Source organism: Sinocyclocheilus rhinocerous, unplaced genomic scaffold (assembly GCF_001515625.1).
Source record: "Sinocyclocheilus rhinocerous isolate Xijiao unplaced genomic scaffold, SAMN03320098_v1.1 scaffold677, whole genome shotgun sequence".
NCBI classification, from domain to species: Eukaryota; Metazoa; Chordata; class Actinopteri; order Cypriniformes; family Cyprinidae; genus Sinocyclocheilus; species Sinocyclocheilus rhinocerous.
Window position 1 is genome coordinate 1,036,121 of NW_015633185.1, and position 20,508 is coordinate 1,056,628.

General features: G+C 36.4%; 2 protein-coding genes and 1 pseudogene across 4 annotated transcripts in view; 2 read left to right on the forward strand and 1 right to left on the reverse strand.

Moving 5' to 3' along the window:
- LOC107743525 (neutral amino acid transporter A-like) overlaps positions 1-5,457 on the forward strand; it is a 12,996-nt pseudogene extending 7,539 nt beyond the window's left edge.
- A 606-nt stretch (positions 5,458-6,063) lies between these two features.
- LOC107743522 (centrosomal protein of 68 kDa-like) lies at positions 6,064-13,761 on the forward strand. 2 transcript variants are annotated; one of them, XM_016556782.1, is made up of 7 exons: positions 6,064-6,178; positions 7,913-8,327; positions 9,158-10,546; positions 10,646-10,768; positions 12,477-12,573; positions 13,089-13,217; positions 13,409-13,761. In XM_016556782.1, the coding sequence occupies exons 2-7, from the start codon at positions 7,992-7,994 to the stop codon at positions 13,429-13,431; spliced, it is 2,097 nt and encodes a 698-aa protein (XP_016412268.1). In that variant the 5' UTR covers positions 6,064-6,178; positions 7,913-7,991; the 3' UTR covers positions 13,432-13,761. The 2 variants fall into 2 exon arrangements, with proteins under 2 accessions (XP_016412268.1, XP_016412267.1); XM_016556781.1 differs by having other exon boundaries at positions 7,945-8,327.
- Positions 13,762-17,524: 3,763 nt separating this feature from the next.
- LOC107743524 (ras-related protein Rab-1A) overlaps positions 17,525-20,508 on the reverse strand; it is an 11,244-nt gene continuing 8,260 nt past the window's right edge. Inside the window, exons 4-7 of one of the 2 annotated variants that reach the window (XM_016556789.1) lie at positions 19,818-19,913; positions 19,564-19,695; positions 18,539-18,770; positions 17,525-18,491 (exon numbers count right to left, since the gene is read on the reverse strand). In XM_016556789.1, coding sequence (XP_016412275.1) covers positions 18,573-18,770; positions 19,564-19,695; positions 19,818-19,913 — 426 coding nt within the window. In that variant the 3' untranslated portion in view covers positions 17,525-18,491; positions 18,539-18,572. Of the gene's footprint in view, positions 18,771-19,563; positions 19,696-19,817; positions 19,914-20,508 lie in introns of both variants that reach the window. The other variant, XM_016556788.1, reaches the window with a different exon arrangement.

The following is a 20,508-nucleotide window of genomic DNA, read 5'->3' on the forward strand; positions in this document are numbered from 1 at the left end:
AACTTTTTTTGGACTGATGCATGCAACACCCGCTGAGTGCCATGAACCAGCTTGAAAGATCAAAGACAATTTTTAATATAACTCCGACTGGATTCGTCTGAAAGAAGAAAGTCATATACACCTAGGATGACTTGAGGGTGAGTAATTTATGGGCTAATTTTCATTTTTGGGTGAACTAACCCTTTAAGTCCAGACTGAGTGACAGAGGTATGGGATGGAGAGCCCTCTGGTGGTTATCAAGGGCACTCCAGCTGGTGAATGTGACAATCTAATCTAATCTATCTATCTATCTATCTATTTATCTATCTATCTATAATATTAACATTTATAATTTTATACATTATAAAACCTAAGTTGTACCATGCATATCATGTATGATACATTCTGTTGTTTTGTCCTTCAGGTATGTGCCTTTTGGCATCATGTTCTTGGTTGGCAGTAAGATTGTGGAGATGGAAGATGTGGTTCTGCTGGTCACTAGTTTGGGGAAGTACATTTTTGCCTCTATCCTGGGCCACATTATCCATGGTGGCATCGTCTTACCACTTATCTACTTTGGGTTCACTCGTGAAAACCCCTTCAGTTTCCTGTCTGGCCTCATCACACCTTTTACCACTGCCTTTGCTACCTGCTCCAGGTCATTTGTTATATTTCATATATTTCTGTAGTCCTATAAGCAGGACAATTTGGCCTCCAGAATGTGACTAAAAAGCTTTGTTTCCTTTTTTCCCTGGAACTACTAGTCTTGCTAAATCTTTAGAAGTGTTGCTGAAATGCAAAAACCTTGATTTGTTGGCAAAGGGCCCATAATCAGATTGACAAAGTAAGAGTCTTGAATGTCTTTTCCATATTTTGATGGTTTATTTGCAGTCTCAGCCCTATTGAACCAATCCAAAGCAATGCTGTAATTGTTCAATAAAACTATAAAAATATAGCTGAAATAAAATAAAATATAAATATTAGATGAAAAACTTCAACTTAAAACCTTAAACGACAAATAGAAATGTTGTCTTGACATACCGTGGTAACTAGGAATTACACAAGCTTTAGTCTGGATCCAGCCCTTACAAAGACCGAGATGATGCCAACCCCTCAGAGGACCTCAGATGATGCCAACCCTGAAACAACATAAACTACCAAATTTTGATCACAAGTTTGATTGCAACATATAATCATTGCTAGTGTTCATCGCCTGTTTGATTACGTCATTAACTGAATTTTACCGCACATTTCTGCCATATGTACATCAATTTGACATAGTCACCACTGACAAGCTACTACTAAATATATTGTAGAAACTGAATTTCCTGTAAAGCTGCTTTGCAATGGTTTGTATCGGGAAAAGCGCTATACAAATAAACTTGAATTGAATTGAATTGAATTAACTTAAACTAATAAGTTTAAGCTGAAGTACTAAAATTGCTAAAAACCAAAATAAAAATATACTAAAACTTAAAAGAAATCTGAAAATAAATTAACAAAAGTACATAACAAAATTACTAAAACCTAAACTAAAATTAAAATGAAAATAACTGAAAATATAGAAATAAAAGTTACATCAAAACATCGATAGGATATAAATAATACAAAAATATCACTGATTCAAAGTTATGTAATGAGCCTGATGTCATTAAAATGTAGTTATAATTTTTTTCCACCAGTAGAATTGCTATGACCATTTTTACATCTATTTTGCCATTACATACTCAAACCCTGTCTGTTTTTTGTGCATGTGCAGCTCCGCGACACTGTGTCGACAAACGAATCAGTCGATTCATTTTACCGATTGGAGCCACTGTTAACATGGATGGAGCAGCCATTTTCCAGTGCGTTGCGGCTGTGTTTATTGCCCAGCTCAACGACGTTGAACTCAACGTAGGCCAGATTTTCACAATCCTGTGAGTGTACATCCCTATGAGGCCTTTTTTTCAGTCAGCAGGAGTATTGATAGATCCCCAGAACATTCTTGTATCTATTCTGGTTACATTCGATATGTGCTCTATATCTAAACAAGGCAGAGATGCTAAGCTTGATCTAAATTTACAAGCAACACACACTCACTCTCTGGAGCCTGTCCCAGTGTGGCAGGTTACGCTGTTGAGTGTGTAGCGAGCGATGCAGACCTGAGGCTCTGATGGAGGTTTGGATGATGATAAATATGAGCTATCACCATTCTGGCTTTTAGAATCACGGCACTTATCTCCAGGGAATTTGTTTCTGTAATAAGTGAGCTGTTAATCACTTTGGATAAAGCATCTGCTAAATGATTGCTTATTTGCTTATTCAAAAGGGTGACAGCCACCGCCTCCAGTGTGGGAGCAGCAGGTATTCCAGCTGGAGGGATCATCACCATCGCTATCATTCTGGAGGCCATTGGTCTGCCTACCCATGACCTGTCACTCATGTTAGCTGTGGACTGGATTGTGTAAGACAGCTTCTTCTTCTTATTCAATATCAATAAATTATTAATATAGGCCTATGATATATTGATTAATTGTGTATCTCATATAATCTCATATATCAATATTAGAGTGTTATTGAGTCACCATATCAGTGTCAAATTTACTGGACAGGAGATATATATTAATAATTCAATTTTTAAATGTATTTTTAACTATTTAAATGTTGTTGTTGTTTTTTTATTAATCACAATTAATAAATAAGGTTTAGGTTTTAGGGTCCTGAAAAAAATATTTTTTCACAAAAATATTAAGCAGTACAATTGTTTTCAACACTGATAATGGAAATAAATGTTTCTTGAGCACCAAATCAGTATATTAAAATGATTTCGGTGGATCCTGTGACACTTAAGACTGGAGTAATGTCTGCTGAATATTCAACTTTGGAATAAATTATATTTTAAAATATATTAAATAGAAAACAAAAAAATAGCTATCGTAAACTGTAATAATATTTCAAAACATTACTGTTTTTACTTTTGATTAAATAAATGCAGCCTTGGTGAGTATAAGAGACTTCTATAAAAAAAAACTTTTAAAAATCTTACTGAACTAGGGTGACCATACTTTAGTTTTCAAAAAAAAAGGACAGTTGGTTGGTGGTTAAAGTAGTGCCCAAAGTAGCGTCCAAAGTAGCGCAATGACCATATCCCAAATATCAAAACTCAAAATATGTCATTTCCATACCTAAAATACATATTTTACAGTCACTGTTATGCATATTGATCAACACAGCTAAAAAGCTTCCTACCAGTGGTTCACAAAACTTAACAGCACAGTTTTAGGTAGAATGCAAACCTTTAACCCACGGGGGAAAATCAACCCATGGCAACAGTTTAAAAGTAGCCCAATTCCATTGGAAAAAAAAAACGTGGACTTGACAATCCTGCATTCAACACCAGCTGCAGGAGTCAGATTTCACTGATCACGGGTTGAGAAGAGAGATGGCTGACAGACCATGCTGGAGGATTTGCTGCTCAACAGATCCTGAGCTCATTGACAAATATCTGATCTTCCTTTACACAGAGCGATAATGGTCAGAAATTCAGTGAGATCGGGATTAAGAGAACAGTCCCTCGCAGGGATCAACAAAAACGCACACAATGAATGGCAACCGTAGAAAGCAAAGGCCGAATCCCGGACATTTTGGCCGATTTAGAAATCCCGGCCGGATGCATTTTCTAAGTCTGAAAAGAGGACATGTCCGGGAAAAAGAGGACGTATGGTCACCCTAACTGAACCCAAACTTTTGAGTAGTGGTGTATATATATATGTAATAGTATAAAATGTAAAATAAACAAATATAAAATAAATATTAGTATATATACACTGTAAAATCCAATAGTTTACCTTACTTAGATTTAATTAGTAATCTTTACTTAGTTGTTATACTTACTAGGTTTTATTAAGTTACTGCTACTTTCAAGGCAATTAAACAATTTACTTACTGTTTTGAGTGACACTTACTTAAAATATTCAAGTAGCCACAAAGGAACCAATGACATTAAGAAAGCAGTGAGAGGCAGCAGTGCACTAATATGTGGCTAATGAGCAACATAACAACAGAAGAAGAAGAAAAGAAAAAGAGTCTTAATAGACTTTTCACCGATTTCTTCCATGTCTGCAGTTATCTTTCACTAGTTGCATTCACTCGTTTCCCAGTCATCATGAATGTTGAATTTTCAATACAACTGAAATATTTGAGAGAACATCACATAAGTAAACTATACTAACTAAGCATTTGTCAGTACAGCATACTATTCCTATTTCACTTTACTTCGTTTTTTCAAGGCAATCGGTTTGCATGCTTTTTTTAAGTAAGCCCAACTAATTAGATTTTACAGTGTACATAAATAGAAAGAAACGTATATAATGCACACTCCCAACATATCATTCTGATAGCTTTGCAGCCTATTTTTGTGTAAAGCTTCATAAGAACCTTTTAAAGCTTCTTATCAGAATCAAAAACATTAAAATTACATTTTTTTAGTCCTTAAGTAATCTGTTGTGTTAACAAACTCTGTCTGGTGTGTGATCAGAGACCGCACCACCACCGTTGTGAATGTGGAGGGAGATGCACTTGGTGCTGGCATTCTTCACCACATCAATGAGCAAGAGATGAAGAAACAAAGACAACAGGAGCAGCATCAAGAGGAGCAAGAACTGGAGGAGGTGAAGGTGGAGGTTGTGGCTAATGTCAAAGCAGAAGAGGAGACCTCCCCTCTCGTCACTCGCCAGAACCAAGGAGACAGTTCCTCACGTGAAACACTCGACGACAAGGACGGTGTGGAGTCTGTACTGTAAAGTGTTGACTGTGGTCTTTCATCTCTTTCTTCTTTAATCTTTCTCACTCTTTTAAAAACCACTATAGACATGATGTCTCCACCAGTGTGAAGTTTACGTCAAATATAAAGTTTATTCAAGTCTGTGAATGGAACATTAATGGTCAGTTTGCTGTTTTACATTTAGTTTGAAGTACTTGACAGAAGAACTGTTATGATAATCTTATCCAGTTGTGCCAAAATTATTTCTTATTATCGGTTTTTGTGTTTGGGAACCTTTCCCAGATTATGTGCAAAGTCTAAAAGGGAACATTTCCAGTCTGCAAGCAGATGTCTAGTGAAGAGATGGATAGTAATGAAAATCATTCAGACTGACCTCTTGCTCTGTTTGTTTGCTATATTTTAACTGACTGTATGAAAAATTTACTATTTTGAAGAGAGACCGGTAGGTATTTGCTGTAAATGTTTGTCTCTAATGGCAAATCCTGTTGCATTGTGGTATAGTCCAAAGATTTATTGGGGACTATATCAAAACTGTGCAGGTGTGCTTGTGAAATACTCCTGTGAATTCTAGCAGATTCAGAGCTTGTGCTTTGTGGTTTTAGTACTTTCAAATCTGGTGAACTTTCAAATTTTAAGTGAACGTCAAGCTCAAAGATTGAAATAAAACTCAGGGTCACAGGTGATACTGAACCTGATGATGAAAGACACACTGGAGGTCAAACATTTCCTGATAGCATAAATTATAAATTAATTAATTATTAATTATTAATTAAATTAATTAATTATAATTAATTATAATTATAAGCAAGTCGTTTTTTTCCTCACTGGAGACTTTTGTACACTAAACGTGTAAATAATTATTTAAATCTTTATTCAACATATGTAATATTTAATATAATTGCAAGGATTTATATGTTTATAATTTATAATTATTGTATATGTTTATATGCGTAAACTGAAATCACTCAGCAATTTCTATTAAATTATTTTTTAATCCTCATTCTATAATCACAAACGACTGTAATTTGTCTTTTACGACCAGCGCTGAGAAATGTAACAAGCAAGGCGTGACAAGGCGCTGTTTCAGCAGCAGTTACATGACTGAATAAAGAGCCTGAACAAGCTTTAATAAACATTGTATGATCTCAACCAGTGTGTCCCCCCAAATAACTGCCAATTTACGCCACATTATCATGCGCATGCGTATTAATATGAAACTTGAGTCGGTGTGACTGGACTATGGCTCGTGCAGTTTTAATGTCGCTATTGGCTGGAAGCGACAGTCTTGCGCTGCTTGACCCGCCTCTGTGTTATGAACCGTTTCCTCCACCGCTTGGATTCCACAACATCGGTGTTTTATTAATTGTATTATATCTCTAAATTATAAGAACGTAGTTCGTGGAGCTGCCGAGGGATTTTCCTTAGCCAAACCCGGTACGTAAACACAGTTTAAGATCAATTAATGCAGGATGTTCAGCTATGAAAGCAAAGTGAAAGTGATGTCGACAGAGGTGTGAAGCTGCTGTGTGACAGATTAATATTCCTGGCTGAAACATAATAGTTTAGCATTAATCACTTTGTGTGCTGCTGCTTGTTGTGAAACAATCTGTCATTCATTATTGATGCATATGTAACTCAAGAATAATTTTACTTTCTAATAACATTTTCCGTACAGGAAAGTTATTCACTAATTCACTATAAATAGCTTTCTCAGGCCACGTATCCTCAGTGTGCATGTTTGTCATTCTTGTTCTTATTTTTGCATACATTTGTGTTGAATTTAAGCTTTCCTTGCATTATTAAATCCTAGAACTGTTAAATGGACCGCTTATGTTGAAGACACACTGTTTCCTCTATTAGCCTATATTTGTGTATGTTTGCGTTAGTGTTTAATTACAGAGTCACTGAGAACTTTAGTATAGTGGTTGCAGGTTGTGGCTTACAAAACAAGCAGATTGTATATTGTATTGTGAACTGTACGTTGTGTTTTGTATTTGAATTGATTTAACAGCGTATTCCTCTACGGTTTCTCAGAGGAAATGTATAATGCAGACACCCTGCCTTCTTTAGACATTGTTTGATGATCAGGTTGTCATGGTAACTGTCAATCAAGCCTATATGACTTTCTATAGGATTCGCACTGTTTGTAGCCCAAGGATCAGTCTCAGAACAACTTGGCTGGCTTTAATGTCCACAGATAACATTGATAGAATCTGTTTTGCTTCCTTGCTTTACAATACAAAGTAAACAAATTCATACATATAGCCCTGCAAGCTGTCAGTAACAGTGATGAGAACCGACCAGCCATGTGTCGGTTTTAATATGTGTCATATTAAAATTAAAAGGAACTCCGCGAGGGTTCAGTGGTAAAGACACATGATTGTCTTTGTTTGCAGGCAGGCTATGATTTTAAATGCCCCCCACGTGATCACCTCTCATGACATGCCATTTTCTGTCGGTTGCCATGGAAACCAGGCGCATCAGCCAATCAAAAAACAGATCCAGTCTAGTATTCCACAGAGAAATACAAGAAACTGCTTTGTCTACATTCTGTTGCATTTATCAGCCTTCATCTGACACATAATCATACTCATAACAGTCTAATTGTTATATTTTGCCACAGCTAATATTATTTTTAATTACTAAATTGTTTTTTATTATTACATTTAATTTATAATCTTGATTTTAATTGATTACATTTTTACTTTAAGATTTTTTTTAAAGATGATATTTAGTCATTCATTAAATCTGTTAGTAGTAGTACTTTTGTAGTTAGGAAATGGACAAAGAGCATTCATGAATTTCAGGCAAGCCTGAACATGTAGCCTTAATGAGACTGCTTATCCAGGGGCCAGTTGCATAAACATAGACGCTGTTAAGACTGTGTCTTACAAACTAGTTTGACCAACTAGCAGTTAGCCAAGGGGTAATCAGTCTTACTTTTTGGATTCACATTAGACCAATCTACCTTGTTGTAACTGACTTTAAAAAGTTATGACCAGTCTTGAAAAAAAGAAATTAGATGACTAACTTTTAAGACTTGTCTAAGCAGTTTATGCAACCCGCCCCAGATCAGAAGTAACCCTATTAGAGTAAATGAGCCCTGCATCATGTTAGATGACACTTATCACAGAGCCTTGTGTGGTGATTCAAACCTTTGCTTTGCAGTGTTTAATACACAGTGTGGTTATGACCTTTAGCTGTTGCTCTGGCCAAATGAGGAACCACAGAATCTGGAGGTGTTGCTATGGCTCTCGGAGTTGACAAGGCCTTATCAGACACCTCCTCGCAAATGGAGAACAAGAGCTATGGGAGGTGGAAGACCAGGATCCCGGAGTTCATTCGCAGCGGTCACACTAGACCCCTCAGTCACAGGGCAGTTGAGAGGACAAGGCCTGCAAATGTCCAGGAGGCCAAGGACTCAGACAAAGAGAGGAGTGACTGCAAAAAGACAGTCACTATGGCACCTGTTTCCAGGTATATGAAGGACAAAAGCCTCTATATCATGAGAAAACCACTGATCTCCAAACAATGTCAGGTGCCCATCCTGAAGAACTCATCTACACATGAAGACTCAGACAGGGTAAGAATCTAATGAAACAAGTCTTAGTGAGCTGCTTAGGATGTTTTACTGAATTTCCAAATTTGTACTGAATTTTGCATCTGAAGTGGTTGCAAAATGTTTGTAATAATCATTTAAAATCAGCTGGGAAGCTCTGTGTGCATCCAAATGTGGATTCCGATACCATCTTGTTAGAGTGCAAGACAGTGTTTCCTGCACACAGCAGTGAACTCAGCGCAAGCTGTGAAATCTGATTCGCAAAACAACTGACTCTTATGAACCAGCTGTTTTTAAAGAGCCAGTCAGTGTGATGCATGAATCTGTTGAACTTTCTGGTGAGTTAGCGGTTTAAATCGGATTAATTTAGTCAGTTAATCATTCAGAGCTCTTACTGAGCCACAACTGACTCCCTCACTGAACCATGAGTCATTTTTGGTTTTATAAAAATATTAAGCAACACTGTTATCAACATTGATAATAATAAGAAATTGTTTTTGAGCACCAAATCATCATATTAGAATGATTTCTGAAGGACCATGTGACACTGAAGACTGGAAATTCATCTTTGCCATCATAGGAATACATTTTAAAATATATTAAAATAAAAAATAGTTATTTTAAATTGTAATAATATTTCACAATATTATGGTTTTAACTCTATATTTAATAAAAATAAAAGCAGCCTTGGTGAACACAAAAACATATAAACCAATTTATAAAACCTTATGAATCAAACTTTTCAAATGGTAGTCTTGTTCAATTATAGGAGCCAATGGCTCCCTGGTCATATTTTAGTCTGCATCCCAGGATTTCCTATTAACCATTACCTCTTTTTGTCTATTTTTCCTCAGATCAGTTACAAAGCTGATTCCCCTAAAGAAAAGGACAAAAGTCTGTCTAAACAGTCATTCAGAAGTATCCCAGAAGATTCTCCATATTATAAATCCTCCCTACCATTATCTAGAGAAGACCTGGATACCTCCATGAGCATATCAGACCTCAGACTGTGGTCATGTGATGAGGATCCTATTTTTAACTCTACCAAACGCAGTCTGTCCAGTCCCCTTTCAGCTTCTTTGAGCCTCACAGCACCCCCAGTGCAATCCACTCCTAGAAGCACTTCTTACTTGTCCAACCATACATCTGATTTCACTGGAAGGATAAAAACAAGAACAGGTGAGATGATGGACAGAGGAAGAGATTCTCTTCTTAACACAGGATCTTCTCAGTCTTACAGTAAGAACCATCGACATGGGTTCAAACACATGTCGCCGTATCAGGCCAACTATTGGGCCTGTACCATCCCCAACACTATGCCACCCTCTCCAAACCGCAAATCCTCCAGCTGGGATCCTGAAAAGGAGTACCAGGAGCTCCTGGACTACACGTACCCTCTTAGACCCAACATGGCTGGTACATGGGGTTCATCAGATGTGGATCTTCTCTTGCGAGCCGATCCATTGTTGCAAGACTCAGGCATTGAGTTGGACCGCTCTTCCACTCTGTCCTGTTTAGACCTGTCCTATACAGGGACTCGACAGGAGTGGAGTAGCCCAGGAACAGCTCAAAAGTCAACTGAGTTTTGTGCTCTAAACAAACCACATTCTAAGTCCTTAGATGGCATCATGTCCAGTAGCCTGTACTCCTCACTAGACCAAGCTGGCTTGTCAGTTGAGAGTCTGGACTGCGATGGGAAGCCAGGGGGCCAATATCGTAAATTTGGCATCTTCTCGACGTTCAGACCTGTCCCCACTTTCATTAGTTCAACACACATCCTTCCTCATCCTGATTCGCAGGACGAGTTGGACGAAGAGTTCCTTCGCCTACCAGAACGGCTACAAGAACTTCATGTGCTTTCACAGCAGCTGAGGGACATTAGTAACCAGATGAGCCAAACGGTCATCACCAGCTGGGAATCCCCAGAGAGCAAGATCACCTCAGTCAGATCACCAACGGCTCAAGTGGGAAAGCAGGAACCATTCATGGAAGAAAAGGGCGATGAAGATGTTGAAGCAGAAGGGGGATCTGTTTCTGAAGTTCCTCTTACACATTTAGAGAATGCAAAGGAGCCTGGTTCCAGAATCCAAATGATTAACCAAGACATGAATAGGAGGAACCTGAGGGAGGTGGAAGCTGTTATGGATCAGCTGAGCAGATTGTCAATGTCAGAGCTTCAGAGGACAATACAAACAGACCAGAACGAAAATGAGACCAAGGAGTCACTAATGCAGCACATTCAGGTGAGTAGACATTTCTGTTGTGATAGTGAAGTCCTGAGATGGCTGAGAATTTATGAGAACTATTATATTTATTATTTATTATTTATTATTTCTCAATAGGCATTTTGCTCGAACCTAGAAAAGCTGATTCAGTGGCTGCACAAGGTTGTAGAGAAAGTAGAGGTTCTTTCTCCTCCCATGGTTGACTTGGAAAGCGTCAAAGCCTCCTTGGCTGATTACAAGGTTTGTAAACTACACTAACATTCAAAGTTTGGGGTCGGTAAGATTATTATTAGTAGTAGTAGTAGTAGTAGTAGTAGTATTTATTTATTTATTTATTTATTTTTATTGAAAGAAGGTAATATGTTCGTTCATCAAGGATGTGTTAAATGTATCAAAAGTGTATCAAATGTATCAAAATGTATCAAATGTATCAAAAGGCATTTATAATGCTACAAATTTATATTTCAAATAAATGCTGTTCTGTATCCTGAAAAAATGTACCAATGTATTCCAGAAAAATTAAGCAGCACAGCTGTTTTTAACATTGATAATAAAAGAAACATTTATTGAGCACCAAATCAGCATATTAGAATGATTTCCGAAGGATCATGTGACACTGAAGACTGGAGTAATGAAAATTACCAAAAATTCAGCTTTGCCATTAAAATAGAAAACAATAATTTAAATTGTAATAATATTTCACAATATTATTGTTTTACTGTATTTTTGGTTAAATAATGCAGCTTTGGTGAACATAAGAGATGTTTTTTCTTTCAAAAACATTTAAAGGGGACATAACACACACATAGTTTCTACCAATCTCATGTTAATCTTGAGTAACTATAGAGTACTTCATATCTCCGAAGAGTCTTTAGTTTTATCAGATTTATAAAAGACAGATACTTCTCTCCGAAAACAATCGAGCTCCTGGAGGCGTGCCGTGGGCGGAGCTAAAGAGTCACGAGGACGCGCAGCTTTTGCGTAGCGATCATCTGTAAGCTGTGACATCGACATAAAAAAACAGGAACAAATACTTTATTGACTTCAATTTTATTTAATTTGTTTATAAAACATTTGTGACCATGGACCACAAAACCAGTCATAAGGGTAACATTTTTTAAATTGAGATTTATACATCATCTGGGGGTGCAAAAAAATCTAAATATTGAGAAAATTGCCTTTAAAGTTGTCTAAATGAAGTTCTTAGCAATGCACGTTACTACTGATAATAAAGTTTTGATATATTTACGGTAGGAAATTTACAATATATCTTCATGGAACATGATATTTACTTAATATCCTAATGACTGTTGGCATAAAAGAAAAATCGATAATTTTGACCCATACAATGTATTGGTGGCTATTGCTAAAAATATACCCGTGCAACTTATGACTGGTTTTGTGGTCCAGGGTCACAATTGTCACCGAAATGCCAGGAACAAACAAACACACTTGCACAACTCTGTTGCTGCCCCGAAAAAACCCACTGCACCCACTGTTCTCTTAACGCCGGGTTATTTTGGGAAGCTGAACAAGGTTATCTTTCCCTCTCAACCAAAAACACACTTCTTTGGTGACATTGTTGATTTTGTGGTCTAAAAACAAAATGACAAATCCTTCTCAAGCAAGTCCTGTCCAGCGCTGCCAATGACTTCCGTAACCCGAATGAAGCATGTTGATGGAAGTGCTCTTGCTATCGCTCTGGTTGATTTGTGCCAGCACTCTTCTTTGGCCATGTTTATCATGAGAATCCAACTCTTTAACAGTGTAAATAAGTCAGAATGTATGAAATAGCATTAGACCTCCCCTTTAGATAAAAATCTTATCGACCCTAACATTTCTGAATGGTAGAGCACATGCATCTATTGTAACAATAAGGAATAAAAAATTGTATTACAAAAGAAGTTCATTCAAAAAGCACATAACTGTGTCACATAATATTTTTCAGAGTTTTCAGGAAGAAGTTCAGGCTCATAAGCCCCTCACAGCAGATGTTCTGCAGACCGGAGAGATGCTTTTGCATTGCATGAATTCAGCCTCTCCTTGTGAGTCGTACTACCTTTGTCAAACTATAATGCAATAAGAAAATATTATTTAAAAAATCTCTACCATTCCGCTGCTGTACTGAATATTGAATTGGCATGACTACTTTGAATGGAAGGGAAAAGCTGCATTTTGTTACTGAACCATCAGTAGTGGCACCAGAGCTGTGAAGTGGTGAAATTAAATTTGACATTAGATGAAATATTAGATCTTTTTATCTTCCAAAGCAAATATATAATGCCCACTTCTTGATCAGTTGGTATACTTCTACAAGGATCTATACTGCTTCTCAGTTTTAGACATGTTGTGCAGCGTAACCCAATACTCAGTTACATCGGACAGAAACAGGAAACGCTCTGCTTGGAGAATGCGGCCATGCATGCTTAACTTAGAGAGCCGTGCTGTTGCCTAGCATGCTGCATTTCTGAATTCACATCAAGCATTGTTTTTGTCAACACATTATTAGTCTGTAGTTGTTCTCATACTGCTGCTAATATTTTTTTTCCTGATTCCTCAGTTCTGAAAGACACACTGGTGCTGATAGAGAGGCAGTCTCACACACTGAAAACTCATTCAGAGTATCTTTTCTCCTCTATTCTGTCAGCCATGGACTGCCTCACTGACCCTAGATCTGAGGAAGCATCAGGTAAATTATCTCCTATTATGTATAGTGCCCTCTAGTGTCATCACATGGTTAGAGCTTGTGAAATGAATTGTAAACACTGTGATATAAAGTTCACTATTCACATGTAACTTCCAGTTGTCACTTTGACTGTAGCCTCTTTTGATTATTAAAAATGCAGCATCACCAAGTAGATTCTCACTCTTTCTCCACAGAAGCAGTTTTTGAGAATTATTAGGACTCCGAGAAGGTGAACGTCTGGTCTGTTCACTGTCTTCACTGAGACGTCCTTTTTGGTGTTTTCACATCATGAAAGTAACAGTTCTTACTTGACTCATATGTCACCATTATCTTTGTTTGCTGTATCCAGAGTGGTGTTATGTGCTGTTGTCACAAGCTTGAGTTATCTGTAACAACATTTGTGATTAACTTTTCACTTTGAATTTTCACGCACCAGCTTGTCATTTTCTTTACGTGTATTTTTTTTAACTAAAAAATTTCCTGTGATGGCTTAACTTAGTAATATTGTTTGACTGAAGAGGTGCACAGACATGGTGCCAATCGTGATTGTGATCTCAGGTTATTTAGGGTGACCATACGTGCCATTTTCCCAGGACGCGTCCTGGCCAGGATTTCTATATTGCCTAAAATATCTAGGTTTTGGCTTTGTTTGCGTGTGCAGACCGATCGGTGTGTGACATCAAAGTACCATACAGACAGTTATGCTTTCGAAACGCTTAGAGGAGTGTTCCTTTAATGCATTTTGTGGATTCAGCTGAATGAAAATGATGGCAAATTAAAAACCTCACAGATCAGATCAGAGATCACAGATTGATGTGCAACTGTTTTTGCATTGACAAAAAATGCATTTTTAACAATAAACATTCTACTTTTTGATAGTTTTGTATTTTTGGTTAAAAAATCAATAAAAAATTGGTATAGGTTAAAATCTACATTTTTGTGTAAGTTTTGATAAGGATGCTTAATTAAATGCAAAATTAAAATTTATGTACAATGTACTCAAGTATTACCATTCATGCATACAGAATCATATACAGTAATATAGCTGCAAGCAGCGATACAGGGCCAAGCCCCGAAGTTACAGCAAGCATAGCAACCACTGCTGCTGCAAGTACAGCAAGCCTAACAATCACAGCAAACTCATCAAAGTACTTCACACTGAACAGTCAAAAGCTTTACAATGTGCATCTCAAAAGCACAAAACACTCTTAAGATTCTGTATATAAAAGCACTGCATGTCATGTGCCACACTGGATTCAAACCCTCAACCTTAAGGCTGCCCAGGAGAGCTTTCATTGTGAGAATGAACACATGAAAACATTACTTAACATGTTGATTAGCATGTTAAGCTAACTAAATGCTAATGTAGCTTATGGTTAACCTGATAGCTGAAGAGCCACATTAGAAAGAATGGCAACCAATTAGCATGCTAACCAATTTACATGCTAAGCTAACTAGCATAAGTCAACAAACACAGGCACGGTCAACTTCGGAGAGGTATTTCTCGGAAACGGAAGCAAATATAAAAAATCCAGTCATTTCTGTGCGACTCTGTCCAAAGAAAAACAGTTTTTCATTTACTTCAATATGGTGAACAGGCACATTTTTGGAAAATGACATAACATATAGGCATAATCGGCGTAAACCAGGGAATGAAAGGATACAAAAATAACAAAATTTGGACAATGTTTTCAAAAATAAGTTTTAAGTTATAAGTTTTGCAAAAAACCTTATATCTCTGGAACACTAGGTGGCACTGTATTCAAACTTCTCAGGTACCTCCACGTACCTGTCAATGATCCCTACCAATTTTTGTGCAGATATATCAAATGGTTTAAAAGATATTGTAATTTATGACAAATTTTTAAATGGCGGATAAGCAGTTTGTCTGACCCTGGCAAAATCAACATCGACAGATTCGGCAAGACCCAAGTAGCCATTTTTCATATCTCATGATCCATAGGTGCTGTTGCAGCCTTTCAAATTTCATTTTAATTGATAAAAGTTTGGCTGAGATACAGCCTCTGAACCAATTTTGGGTCGACATTAAGTTCACAACATCATAACTTTTGTTTTTCAAAAGTATGGCATAACATTGTTCACTCATTTCTGTCCAGCTCGGTCCAAAGATCATCTCTGCAAATTTTCGTAAGAATTGGACAAAATTTGGAAGAGTAGCAAAAAAACTGAATACTGTATTTTTCGAAATGGCCGTTACTGTAATGGGCAAAGTCTTAATGTAGGCTATTGAATGTGATCATAATGAAGAGTACTTTTGAACTGGTGGTGGCGCTATAGAGTTGGTCCTAGAGACCCCAAAGTTGGTCAGATCACTATTCATGACCATCACTATAAGAGTGCCAATTTTCATAATTTTCCTATATTCCGCTCATAAGGCTGCCATAGACTCCCATAGGGGAAAAATAATAATAATAATAAAACTTGCAGATACAATAGGGGCTTGATCCTTAATTAAAATAGATCCTCAATTAACTCAGGCTTTACAAAGTCTTCTAAAATTGCATTGAGATTTTTTTAATCTAAAAAGTACATCAATTATTATTAACTAAAACTAAACCTAAATCTGTTTTTGTTAATTAAAAAAGCTGAAATAATATATAAAATTAGATTCAAAACTGGCCCAGCTAACCAATCACAGCACATTTCGTATTTCAGAAGGCGGGCGTTCATTTGATACAGGAGCTATTCGAGCCGTTCATGCCAGACAGAGAAGAGAGGTGTTGTAATAATGTAAAATATGTGAAAAATTATGTGTTTTTCAAACAACCTAGTATGAGAGCCTGTTCTAGAACACCCCCAAAACAAAATCAAGACTTTGTAAAAGAGCATAATAGGACCCCTTTAACTGATGCTGTAAACTATACAGGGAACCCCTAGTTAGTACATTAAAGGTTAAAATTAACAACACTTTTGTGATAAAACTGACAGAATTTGACATCTGAGACTTGGTTTCTTATCAAAAGTAACAACTTATTGTGATTATTTGATGGCAGGAGTGCCATAAAATAATGTTTAGTGAAGTTATGTTCACATATTTTGATGTAAGAATTCATATCAGTTCATCAAAATTAAAATTAATTAATTGAGTACTCAATATTGTTAACCCAGCCCTATTCAATAGTTAGCAGACAAAGGTCTCTCTCTGACATAATTTACATCAAAAGATCAAGGAAAATTCATGATAAGAGCACTGACATAACCCTGCTCTCTCTGATAATGTCCCTACACAATTAATACGATATCTAAACATCAAGTGTTCACTTTTCTTTAATCACATGTTTGTATATTCCGTTCATGTCACCTTATTCACAAACAATCATTCATTACAGGATAGAAAGGAACTTACGATTTGAAGTTTGATGGTCTTTCCGTCTAATTCTATAGTTCTTATTTTAAAGTCCACACCGATAGTGCTAATGTAGCTTTCTGTATATGTGTCATCCTGAGAAAAGCAAAACAGCAGGTGAATTAGATATTTCAGTAGTCAGATCTCTGCCTAGAGTGATTTGAAGTAAAATATAAATGTATTCAATTCAATATAAACGTGATATAACAGTCTTTTAGTATGCAAATTTACTTTGTACACAAATAAAATAAATATTGGGGGAAATCATGGCCTAATGGTTAGACAGTCGGACGTGTAACCCCAAAGTTGGTCAGATCACTATTCATGACCATCACTATAAGAGTGCCAATTTTCATAATTTTCCTATATTCCGCTCATAAGGCTGCCATAGACTCCCATAGGGGAAAAATAATAATAATAATAAAACTTGCAGATACAATAGGGGCTTGATCCTTAATTAAAATAGATCCTCAATTAACTCAGGCTTTACAAAGTCTTCTAAAATTGCATTGAGATTTTTTTAATCTAAAAAGTACATCAATTATTATTAACTAAAACTAAACCTAAATCTGTTTTTGTTAATTAAAAAAGCTGAAATAATATATAAAATTAGATTCAAAACTTTAAAATGAGAAATGATGCCATGGCAGCTAACTTAAACGAAGTTTACATTTAAAAATAAAGCTTAGAAATATTTAAAATCTAATACAATTGACAAAAGCACATACAATGATTAAAATTTACACTAAAATTACAAAACAAGACAAATAAAAATATAAAAGCTAATTCAAAATATTAATAATTACTATATTAGTATGTAAATGATACTAAAATATGAATTAACTGCAATGGCAAGCTTTAATCCTACATATACTAAATGCCCCATCTGGGATAAGTGAAACATCCATCTAAAACTGCACAAAATGATAAACTAGACATAAACGGTTTCCAAGTTCATTCAAAAAATGAATTCATTCGCCTTTATTATGAAAAAGAGAACATAGTGTTTGAGTCACATATGCGATTGTGTAATTGTTGCTTTCAATGTATTCCGCAGGTAAATGGCCAATATCGAGAGATTAGATTAATGGAACAATATATTTGCATATAAATGTTGAATAAATAAAACACAAAGGGTTTCTAAATGTCCCACCAAGAATTGCAGACATACTGATATTGTACAGTGTGGTCGTACAATATATATATATATATATATATATTTGTTAACTGTTACACATTGCGCAACAAAACTACAAGAGTCTGCAGCCACAACTTAAATGCAAAAGAAGGTAAAACTACTCAAATCATGTATTTAACTCTACAGAGCTGTCAATTCAGATCTTACATATATATACTTGGTGTATATGTACATATATTTTACTAAACAGATGTAGGACTGTGAACCACCGCTGCCCGGTTGATCTCAGCAGACAAAACAATCCGTGGGGACAGAAACCTACACATGCAAATATAAACAGTAAAATAATCATCAAGAAAGAATAAAGTAAGAAAAGAAAAGAACAGAAAAACAAAATGTCATTTAATTTTGACCACAGACAAGCCCTGCAGTAGGAATACAGTGAGATAAATACAGACATTATTCTTAGAAACCTGCACACAGAGGATTTAAAATCGTTGAGTGAAAATGAAATCCATCCTTTTTTTGGGGTGGGGTTGGTTAAAAGCAGCCCCTGACAGACGGTAGGGGTGAAGGGGACTGACCGTTACCAAATCTCAGACCTCTCATCAGTTTTAGTTTGTGAAAAGCAAGGGAGGGGGGGGATTTTTTAATGTTTTTGGTAGTGCGGCTACATACAGTAAAATTTGGGTAACTTAAACTGTTGACTGCTTCACACTCTCTTTTATTTTTTATTTTCTTCATATTCCATCTTTGCTCCATAACAAATGATCTATTCCGCTTTCTTTCTCCTATTGTGGGGGCTCTTGCGAGGTGAGGGGGCCGAGGTGAGGGGGTTGGGGTCGAGGAGGCCTCAGCAGCAGCCTCCAGATGCAGGCTTCACTGGAGTGCTCTGGATCTTCACGTTAGACTTCTCAGCACCCCCAGCTGTGGCTCCGGGGCCCATTCTCTTCTTGATCTCAGCAGCCATGGTCATGAAGGCCTGCTCCACATTAGTGGCATTCTTAGCACTAGTTTCCAAGAAAGGAATGCCAAGGGAATCAGCAAATTCCTAAAGATAAACAAAGCAGTTCTTTCCGTTAGAATACTGGAAAAGTGAACAACTGCAAATCTTATGTACACATAGGCTTTGCTCCAAAACCTAGTGAGCTGCCTATATATGCAGAGGTTTAAAGCACAGTGTTGTCAACCGCAACTAAAACTATTAAAAATAGTTTTCGTTCACTGAAATGAAAACTTGCATGAAAAAAGAAGGTTGCTTTGGGAACTAACTGAAATCAAATAAGTTGAAGTACTAAAATAACTAAAACTGAATACATAGAATTATAAAAACATTACTAAAATGTCATATGAAAAATTAAAATATAAACGAATTATTAATAAATACTATAATGACATACAGAAATAATACTAAAATAAATTTGCTCCTGACACAAAGGCCATTCTATACAACAGGCAGCATTACATGAGAAGGCAATACCAGAATGCCTTATGAGCTCTAAAATGTCAGACAAAGTGAAAGAAATGTCAATCAAAAATATAATTCATTCAGTACCGAAATGTATCAGTTACATCAAATTAAAATTCCTACTAAAGTGTGCATTCTGTATTGTTAATGTTTATTACAGCATTAAGTCATTAGCGTAGCAGCACGCTATATCAACTGAAATCAAGAGTCTTCAATGCACTTTGTTGTTGTCCACGTATAACATTCCAAATCGGTCAGTTATGAGCTCTCATTTTAGTTAGAAGGCAGTTTGACAACAAGGCAGCTCATTAGGTTTTGAAACAGAACCATAATAATAGTGAAATAAATCACGTAATACGGAGTATAGCAATATTACCTTTGCCGTTGTGTAGTCCACCACTTTTTTTGTTGTTAAGTCACACTTGTTGCCAACCAATAACTTGTTAACATTTTCACTGGCATAGCGGTCAATCTCCTGTAGCCACTGTTTAACATTATTGAAGGACTCCTGAGGGCATAAAAAAAACATTGTAACAAATACAATGGAGCAGAAGTTAAAACCTTTATTTCAAGGTATTTTCACAGGTGTTTATAGTGAAATAAGGACACTTAAGGTTTGTATGAGCTCACCTGATCTGTAACATCATAGACTACAATAATGCCATGTGCTCCTCTGTAGTAACTGGATGTGATTGTGCGAAACCTCTCCTGCCCTGCTGTATCCCACTGTAAGGAAGTAGGAATAATATGACACCTGAATTAAATGCAAAGATAGGCTCAGAAAAACTTTATTTTAGCTACTTAATAGTAGAGCAGGGTACTGACAAAGATTTCAAATATCAACTCTTAAAGGGGTCCTATTATGCTTTTTCAACTTTAGTTAGTCTGTAATGTTGCTGTTTGAGCATAAAAAAGATCTGCAAAGTTACAAAGCTCAAAGTCCACTTCAAAAGGAGATATTTTATTTAACAGAAACTTTTCAAAAACTACAACGAACGACTCGTTTGCACTAAAACGCATATTTTCCGGGATTTGTGATATCACAAATACCGACGAATGGGACGAGCACGACTTGATCAGGACGTTTCTCAGCGGTAAGTTTAAACTTTGTTTGTGGTACTTTACGTGATGTGACAGCAGTTTTATTTCATTCATTATTATTATTTACTTATTTGAGGTGCACGTGTGGGAACCGTGTTAGAATGCCCAGTGAGGCTAAAAACACAGGTCTTCTCGACATGATGTAAACACAATAACTAGCGGAAGAGTTTGTGGGCAGGTCAGAGTGTTCGTATTTCGCGGGCAGGCGGGGATTATGCAA

Coding starts and splice junctions, on each gene's coding strand:
- LOC107743522 (XM_016556782.1), top strand. CDS start 7,992: ATGGCTCTCGGAGTTGACAAGGCCTTATCAGACACCTCCTCGCAAATG. Junction 10,769..12,476: donor CCTCCTTGGCTGATTACAAG/GTTTGTAAACTA, acceptor AATATTTTTCAG/AGTTTTCAGGAAGAAGTTCA. Junction 13,218..13,408: donor TAGATCTGAGGAAGCATCAG/GTAAATTATCTC, acceptor CTTTCTCCACAG/AAGCAGTTTTTGAGAATTAT.